At 41.0% G+C, this 9,908-nt stretch overlaps 1 protein-coding gene and 1 pseudogene across 1 annotated transcript in view; both read right to left on the bottom strand.

Annotated features, from left to right (window-relative positions):
- Nucleotides 1–2,354: 2,354 nt before the first annotated feature.
- Nucleotides 2,355–9,908, bottom strand: part of VKORC1L1 (vitamin K epoxide reductase complex subunit 1 like 1) — a 77,594-nt gene continuing 70,040 nt past the window's right edge. Inside the window, exon 2 of the mRNA XM_032757220.2 lies at nt 2,355–2,477. Within this exon, the coding sequence (XP_032613111.2) occupies nt 2,471–2,477 (7 nt within the window). The 3' untranslated portion in view covers nt 2,355–2,470. The remainder of the gene's footprint in view (nt 2,478–9,908) is intronic.
- LOC116811819 (heterogeneous nuclear ribonucleoprotein A1-like) lies at nt 3,257–4,072 on the bottom strand (annotated as a pseudogene).

The following is a 9,908-nucleotide window of genomic DNA, read 5'->3' on the forward strand; positions in this document are numbered from 1 at the left end:
TAAATAGAAGAATGACAGTAACACAACACCAAGTTGCACGGTCCAGACATCATCTTCCCCAGCATGTTAAAAGTGCTCATGCCTGGAATGCCAGCACTTTGGGAGGCTGAGGTAGGCAGATCACTTAAGGTCAGGAGTTCGAGACCAGCCTGGCCAACATGGTGAAACCCTGTCTCTACTAAAAATACAAAAATTATGCGGGTGTAGCGGCAGGCGCCTGTAATCCCAGCTACTTGGGAGACTGAGGCAGAAGAATCACTTGAACCCAGGACGCAGGCCAAGATCACGCCACTGCACTCCAGCCTGGGTGAAAGAGCACGACATCATCTCAATTAAAAAAAAAAAAGAAAGAAAAAGAAAAATTCAACAATTTTTTTTTTTTTTTGAGACAGAGTCTCGCTCTGTCACCCAGGCTGGCGTGCAGTGGCGTGGTCTTGGCTCACTGGAAGCTCCGCCTCCTGGGCTCATGCCATTTTCCTGCCTCAGCCTCCCAAGTAGCTGGGACTACAGGTGCCCACCACCACGTCAGGCTAGGTTTTTTTTTTTTTTTTTTTGGCATTTTTAGTAGAGACGGGGTTTCACCATGTTAGCCAGGATGGTCTTGATCTCCTGATTTCACGATCCGCTCGTCTTGGCCTCCCAAAGTGCTGGGATTACAGGCGTCAGCCACTGTGTCCGGCCAACAAGTCTTTAAACTCTGCCAGTAGTTTTACTAGAAATATCATTGTTTTAATCCTCTGGTCACAAGGTTACATTGGTTTTGAGTGGTCTGCCCCATTCCTGTCTCATAACCTCTGGTACTTTTTAAAAATACTTTTTATTGGAGCATCATTACACATCATAAAGTACAGGTGTATAAAGTTCAGTTAATTTCTATGAGCTGAACACATGCGTGCATCAGTAGCCGGATGAAGAAACAGCAATACAGCTGGGCGCAGTGGCTCATGCCTGTAATTCCAGCACTTTGGGAGGCCAAAGCAGGTGGAGCAATTGAGGCCAAGATTTCAAGACTAGCCTGGCCAGCATGGTGAAACCCTATCTCTACTCAAATATGTGGTAGCACTCGCCTTATAGTCTCAGCTACTTGGGATGCTGAGGCAGAGAATCGCTTGAACCCGAGAGGGAGAGGTTATAGTGAGCCGAGATCACGCCACTGCACCTCAGCCTGGGTGACAGAGCAAAACTCTCAAAAAAAAAAAAAAAAAAAAAAAAAAACCAAAACCATAAGAAAAAGAAACACAACAATACCAGCAGCACCTTAGAGGCACCCAACCCCATTCCCTTCTTCCAGTTACCCCTCCTCCCCCAGAATAACCACTCTCCTGGGGTCTTTCTAAAAAATATTATATTAACATCATAATATACCAAACAATATAGTAAATATAAAATGAAATAAGCATACAAAAATAAAATACGTTGAATAATGTATTTTTAAAAATTATTTTTTACAAGGCACATACCCTTGTAGCCACACCCACATCTAGAAATAGAACTTTGGCAGGGCATGGTGGCTCATGCCTGTAATCCAGCACTTTGGGAGGCCAAGGTGGGAGAACTGCTTAAGCTCAGGAGTTCAAGATCAGCCTGGGCAACATTATGAGACTCTGTCCCTACCTAAAAAAAGAAGAAAGAAAAAAAAATTGCTGGGCATGATGGCACATTCCTGTAGTCCCAGCTACCCGGAAGGCTGATCACTTGAGCCCAGGAGTTTGAGGCTGCAAGCAGTGAGCTATGATTGTGCCACTGTACTGCAGCCTGGGTGACAGAGTGAGAGCCTGTCTTATAAGAAAAAAAAGAAAAGAAAAGAAAAAAAAGAAATAGAACTTTGCTAGCCCCTGTCTGTGCCCCAATGCAATTAAACACCTCTTCTTTCCTCTAAAAGCACTATCCCAACTTTTATCCTTAGTTTCTCTAAGGATTTACAAGTTAGCATTCCTAGACACTATATAGTTTAATCTCCACTCTCATTCTCTTTTACTTGATATGTTGTTTAGGACTCTCTTAAGCTATAGGCTCCTTGCTCTGGTATTTTTAGGGCTCAATTCTGTAGAAAATAAATTTTTCCAGGGACATGTTATACTGTCCATCACAAAAATATCTACAATTAACTGTCATCATATTTCCTTTTGAACACAAATTGCTTTTCATGGAGTTACGAATTTATATTTTGTTTGCTTAGTTTCCTATGTCACTATTATTGGTTTTCTGAACCCCTTCTGAGCAATACTTTAAACAAGATCAACCATGTGAAGAAATCTATGATTTGCATCTTTCTCTGAAGACATCTCTCTTGGAGCCCTTGCCTTCCTGGTGCACTCTGGATGACATGGTTCAGGCTGGCTACTCTCTGGGCCTGCTGCAGCTGTCGTCCTAAGACTTCCAATCTCTTCCCCACACTGAATCTTCCATTTCTTATATTTGGTGTCTTCCATTTCTCCTGGTTTACTTTACTTGGTGGCACAATCCTCTATTAGTTTCTTTGAGAAAATACATACCGGAGGTCAAATTTCTGAGATGCTGGACATCTAAAAATATCTTTCTTCTGCTATCATAATTGATTGATTTGGTATGTAATTATACATTAAAAATAAGTTTCTGGCTAGGTGTGATGGCTTATGCCTGTTACTGCAGAACTTTGGGAGGCTCAGGATTGCTTGAGGACAGGAGTTCAAGACCAGCCTGGGCAACATGGTGAGACCCCATCTCTAGAAAACATAAAAAAATTAGCTAGGTGTGGTGGCACACACCTGTAGCCCCAGCTACTTGGGCAGCTGGGGTAGGCGGACAGCTTGAGTCTAGCAGTTCAAGGCCACAGTGAACAAGGATCACATCGCTCCATTCTGGCCTGGGTGACAGAGTGAGACCCTGTCACAAAAACATAAAAACTAAAAAAAGTAATGACAATTTTCCCTCAGAATGTTTTAAAGACACATTTCTTTAGCATCATGATCAGACTATTACATTTGGCAATCAACAGCATGGGTGCAAAAACAGTCTACCTTAAAATTCTTTGTTGGATTGTTTTCAGTTTCCAGAGAACAGAAACTAAAATGCCTTGTTATACAATTACAGCCCAAATACGGCCCTCGAGTCTTTTGCCCATACACGAGTATTGTCTGAAGTATATCCCTGAAGCAGCTAGGCCCTGCCACCACTGTGCCTGGTTAAGTTCGCAAATCTGTTGTAACCTGCGGCTTCCCTGTCGCTGCTCTGGCTAAGCCTTGTTTCTCCTGCTAAGCCTTGTTTCCTGCAGTAATTAATGCCCTCTGCCTCTGCCACACCTACTGCTGCTATTGCAACCACCACAGCCACCTTCGTTTCAGGGTTTGGCAAAATATTGGCTTCCACCACCATAGGGGCCAGAGCTTCTGCCTCCAAAGTTTTTTCTCTTTATGGATCCAAGATTTGAAGACTGACTGTTGTAACTGCCAAAATCACTGTCACTTCCACCACATCCAAAATTGCTTCCATTATTACCAAATCCATGATAGCCATCCCCACTGCCACCATATCCACCACCATCATGGCTGGCATGAAAGCCACCATGACCAAACTTGTCACTCCCACCAAATCACCTCCACGACCACCACCAGTTTCCAGGACCCCTTTCACTTCTTTGGCTGGATGAGCCACCAGCCATGTCTTACTGCAACCCAGACTTTCCTTACTTCACAACCGTGGCCATTTACAGGATAGTATTTCTGAATGACAATCTTACCCACAGAGTCGTGGTCATAAAAGCAAAGGCCCTTTTCTTGCCACTGCCTCAGTCATTTGTGATTTCAATCACTTCAATTTTCCTATCCTGTTCAAAATAATCTCTTAGGTGATGTTCTTCGGTGTCCTGTTTAATGCTACCAACAAGTATCTTTTCCACAGTCACATGGGCACCCAGTCTTTGAGAATCTTCTCTTCAGACAGCTCTCTGAGGTTCCACAGCTCTTCCAACCACCTGGTATGGCCTTGATTCATGGCTGCATCCATCTCCTCCACAGTGGCAGATGACCAACCCAAAGCCCCCGGAGTGCTTGGAGTCTGGGTCTAGGACCACACAGTCACGAGCATTCCCCATGGTTCAGAAGGGCTCCCCAGACTCGGCTGTTTCAAGGCTTCTGCAGCTGTTCAGGGTCTTTAGGAGACTCTGGCTTAGACATGCCCGCAGTGGGAAGAGAGGCTTGAACGATGCTTCCTCGGCAGCATTGAAGGCCACAAATCCCTCAACATTTTTAAAGATACTCTTCCACCATCCTGCTTTCAGAGTTGGTTCTTGAAAATTCTGATGCTATTCTGAGCTTCAAATGTGACCTGTTTCTGCTCTAAGAATCTTCTTTTTAATCTGGGCATTCTCGAATTTCACAAAGGATGTGCCTTGTTGTGGGAGTTGAGTCATTCACTGTGAAGGGCTCTTTCAATGCAGAAATTCACATTCTTCAATATTAGGAAATTTTCATACATTTTTTAGCTAAATGTTGGCCCTCTAATTTTCTTTGATCTTTTCTTCTATTTTCCCTCTTTTTCCTTTTACTCCATTTCTAGGAGATTACCATGATATACTCTCCCAAACCTGTTAAATTCATTTATTAAACTTATTGCTAACATATGTTTAATTTTATGTATTCTCTCTTAGTCTCTGATTATTCCTTTTACATAAATAGCATCTTGCTTTAAGGATATCACTTTTTTTTTTTTGAGATGGAGTCTCACTTGGTTGCACAGCGGCGCGATCTCTGCTCACTGTAACCTCCGCCTCCTGGGTTCAAGCAATTCTCCTGCCTCAGCCTCCCAAGTAGCTGGGATTACCAGCACCCACCACCACGCCTAGCTGATTTTTATATTTTCGGTAGAGACGGGGTTTCACCATGTTGGCAAGGATGGTCTCGAACTCCTGACCTCAAATGGTCCACTCACCTCAGCCTCCCAATGTGCTGGGATTACAGACACGAACCACTGCACCCAGCCAAGGGTATCACTTTTTCTTAGATCTAAGAAGATCAAATAATTTATGTTTATTTTAAGTTTATTTCTGGCTACTTCAATTGTTGATTGCTGTGAGTTCCTTGGACATACGTCCATATGTGTCTGTCTCTCATACTAGAGACTCTTCTCAAATGTTTGAGGACCATTAACTGTCTATTCATTTGTAAGACCAAGGCATTAAAAATCTGAGTGTCAGCCAGGCACACTGCCTCACGCCTGTAATGCCAGCACTTTGGGAGGCTGAGGTTGGAGGGATTGCTTTAACCCAGGAGTCTGAGACTAGCCTGGGCAACATGGCAAAACCCTGCCTCTACCGAAACAAACAAAACCATCAAAAAAAATTAGCTGGATGTGGTGGCACACACCTGTAGTCCTAGCTACGAGGGAGGCTGAGGTGGGAGGATCACTTGAGCCCAGAGGTCAAGGCTGCAGTGAGCTGTGTTTGTGCTACTGCACTCCAGCCTAAAAGAATGAGATACTATTTCAAAAACAAAACAAAATAAAACAAAAAAAATCTGAATGCCAATTCCAGTGCTGGATAAAATGGAATATGCCCACTACAAGCTGCTCTTCCTGACAGGTTACAATTAAAAATTGGACAACACAAAAAGCAACTGAGGATTCTGAAAAGGAAAAATAGCTAGTTGATAGAGGAGAGGAGTAAAAACTGGAAGATCAACTAGTACATTGGAGTTTCTTGGGTTCTTTTCCCCTCTTCTTTGCAGAATTGCCCAAGGGGTAAGGTGTGTGAGGGGTCAGACAGCAAACAAACAAACAAACAAACAACAACACAGCAAAAACAAAAAACAAAACAAAACCCATAAAACTTCTTTCTGGCCAGAGGATGAGGACAAGAGATCCATGTGGGCTGGAGAGCATGATGACAGCATACTTTCACATTCATTATTTTTTCCCTCTTGGCCTTGCCTAAAGGTTGGCCAGCAGTCCAGGCACCTCAAAGCCTGTCTCCTTTCCTGGAAGAAATAAGAGAAGGGGTCTCTGTGGCCGTAAGCATGTAAAAGGAATCCTGTTGTTTCTTCTCTTTTCTTTCACTGCCTCACTCTTCGGGTGAAGCCAGTAGTCACATGGAACTGTGTGACAGAGAAGGAGGTTAAAACTGTCTGAGAGAAAGGTATCTTCCTAGCAAGAGAAACAGCGAAAGGGGTGTCTGGGAGCCAGAAACGGGGAAGAAAATCCCAGCAAGGAAGGGACCAGAGAAGGGAATCCCTTAATTCTGTGTAGGAACTAACACAAGCCCCAGACTCACCCAAGTGGCACATGCATGGAATAGACCCCAAAGGCACAGCACAGTCTCTCAGAAATAAACTATGATATAAACCATCACTCAAATTGCAGACAAATCACTGAGAGGCGCACATGAGGGCAAACTCAAACAGGATAGCAAACGCTTTTAAAATAAAACTGGCATTGAACCCATCACCCACAGGAGAGGCAGAGCTTGTGAAACTGGATTGCCTGTTAAAACAAAGCAAAATCATCATTCTCCAGATGTTAACAGGACCCAGACTCTTAAACATAATCTTCAAAATACACTGACGATGCACTCCAAGATTATATGACGTACAAAGAACTAGAAGAATGTTACCAATTCTCAAGAGAAACAAATGATGATGAACAGATGTGAACCCTGAGATGACACAGATGCTGGAATTATCAGAATAAGATTTAAAACAGTTATTACATCTATGTTCCACAAGTGAAAGTAAAGAGAAATGACTGGGAAGATGGAAGTTCTCAGCAGAGAAAAAGTAACCATTTGAAAACAAAATGGAAACTATAGATCTAAATAATATAAGATCTGAAATTAAAAATCCACTAGATGAGGTCAATAGCAGAATGGAGATACCAAAGGGAAGATTCAATGAGCTGAAAGATTAACAGAAATTACCCAATTTGAACAACAGAGAGGAAAAACATGTAAAAAAAAAAAAAAAAAGAATAGACACTTAAAGAACAATCTTAAATACCAATCTGAAATATAGGACAATATTTTGGTAGTGTCCTATATTTAACAATCTTAAATATAGGACAGTATCAAAAGGTCTAACATTTATTTCACTGGACTTTTGGAAGGAGAAAGAAAGAGATTGGTGCACAAAAAAGTACGAAAAAATAGTGGCTAATAACTTCCCAAATTTAGCCAAATATAAAAATTTATAGATTCAAAAACTCAGTTAACATGAGAGTTGATTAAACTCAAAGAATGCCACACCCAGACACATCATAACCCAACTACTAAAAACCAAAGACAGAAAAGCTCTTGAAAGCATCCAGAGAAAAATGACACATTATATAAGCAGACAAGAATTCAAATGCCTACCAATTTTGCGTCAGAAACCATGGAGGGGGCCAGGTGCAGTGGCTCATGCCTGTAATCCCAGCACTTTGGGAGGCCAAGGCAGGTGGATCACGAGGTCAGGAGATTGAAGACCATCCTGGCCAACATGGTGAAAACCCGTCTCTACTAAAAATACAAAAATTAGATGAGTGTGGTGGTGCGCGCCTGTAAGTCTAGCTACTCGGGAGACTGAGGCAGGAGAATCGCTTGAACTTGGGAGGCGGAGGTTGCAGTGAGCCATGATCATGCCACTGCACTCCAGCCTGGTGACAGACCAAGCCTCCGTCTCAAAAAAAAAAAAAAAGAGAGAGAGAAACAATGGAGGCCAAAATCTTTAAAGTACTGAACAGAACTGTCAACTGAGAATTCTACATCCCTCAAGATCTCTTTGAGGGATCAAGAACAATCAGACACTTCCAGAAGCAAGAAAATAAGAGAACTTACTACCAGCAGACTGGCACTATGAGAAATGCTGAAGGAGCTCTTCACATTGAAGGAGAATGACACCAGAGGGAAATATGAAATTTCAGAAATGAAGAAAAACAGAAATGGTAAATATCTGGGTAAATACAATAGACCTTTTTTTTTTTTTTTGAGATGGAATCTCACACTGTCACCCAGGCTGGAGTGCAGTGGCGCGATCTCCACTCACTGCAACATCCACCTCCTGGGTTCAAGTGATTCTCCTGCCTCAGCCTCCTGAGTGGCTGGGATTACAGGCACCCACCACCACGCCCGGCTAATTTTTTGTATTTTTAGTAGAGACGGGGTTTCACTATGTTGGCAAGGCTGGTCTCGAACTCCTGACCTCGTGATCTGCCCGCGTTGGCCTCCTAAAATGCTGGGACCACAGGCGTGAGCCACTGAGCCCGGCTTAGACTTTTTTTTAATATCTAAAGTGCTTTAACATTTGTAAGATTCTTCAGCCTTTAAAACGAGGGAAATTTTGTCATTGGTGACGTGGATGGAATTGGAGAACATTATGCTGAGTGAAATAAGCCTGGCACAGAGAGCAAATACTGCATGTTTTCACTTACATGTGGAAACTAAGACAATTGAACTCATAGAAGCAGAGAGTAGAATGGTGGTTATAGAGGCTGGGGGAGTGGGAGGAATGAAGAGATGGTGGTCAAAGGATACAAAAATCTCAGACAGGAAGAATAAGTTTTATTTTGAGATCTATTGCATAGCATAGTGAACATAGTAAATAATAGTGTGTTCTGCATTTCAAAACTGCCAAGAGAATAAATTTCGAATGTTCTCAACCACAAAAAATAAGTATTTGAGATGATGGATATGTTAAGTAGCTTGATTTAATTATTCCATATTATACTGGTAAATTATAACATCATGTTGTACTCCATCAATATATACAATTATTGACTGTCATTTTACAATAAAATAATTTTTTTTAAAGAGATGGGGGTCTCACTATGTTGCCCAGGCTGGTCTTGAACTTCTGGCCTCAAGTGATCCTCTCACCTCAGCCTCCCAAAGTGCTGGGATTACAGGCATGAGCCACCACACGCAGCTAATTTACATTAAAATTTTTAGAAAACTGACTAAAGATGTATCAAAAGGGTTTTTTTCAATTTAAAAACTTAAGATTGTTGGAAGCAAATTTAACATTGTGGAGTGGGTTTTTCAATATATGTAGATATAACACAAATGACAATTATAACATAAGGCGGGGGAGGATTAAGGAATCTTTATATTAATAGTTGTAAGATTTCTATATTCTCCTTAAAGTTGTTAAATATAAAATCTAACTAGAATATGAAAGGCTATATGTGCATACTGTAATTTCTAGAGCTACCACATAAGAATTCACAGAGATAAAAATAAAAAGTCAATAGATAAAATACCAAAAAATACCAATATCTAAAAGGCATGAAATGGGGGAAAGGACAAACCAAAACAGAGAGGTTGACCTAAATCTAAACATACTAACAATTATATTAAAAGTAAATGGTCTGAATATACCAATAAAAGACACACATTGTCAAACTGAACTGAAAAGCAAAAAAGACTCAAGTATATGCTATTTACAAAAAACTCACTTTAAATATAATAACATAGGTTAAGAGTAAAAAGACGAAACAAGTTACATCATACAAACACTCATCAAAAGAAATCCAGAAAATAGTTAAAATGTAAACTTTATGTTGTATAAACTTTGCACAAGGAAAAAAAAAAAAAAGGTACCGTGCTTGTATTAATACCAGAAAATGTAGTCTCCAGGACAAGGGAACTTACCAGGGAAGAAAGAGACATATAACGGTAAAAGGATCAATTAACCAAAAGGACAAAACAATCCTAAATATACAGGCATCTAATAAGAGAACTCCCAAATAAATGAAACAAAAACTAACAAAACTGAAAGAAAGAATAAATCCACAATTATACTTAAAGACTTCAATCTCTCTCTCAGTAATGGACAGAACAGGTGGGCAGAAGATCAGAAAGGATACAGAAGGTCTGAAGAGAACCATCAAGCAACCTGACCTGACATTTACAAAATATTCTGCCCAACAACAGCAGACACACTTTTTTTTTTTTTTTTTTTTTTTTT

Source organism: Hylobates moloch, unplaced genomic scaffold (assembly GCF_009828535.3).
Source record: "Hylobates moloch isolate HMO894 unplaced genomic scaffold, HMol_V3 SCAFFOLD_1, whole genome shotgun sequence".
Lineage (NCBI taxonomy): Eukaryota > Metazoa > Chordata > Mammalia > Primates > Hylobatidae > Hylobates > Hylobates moloch.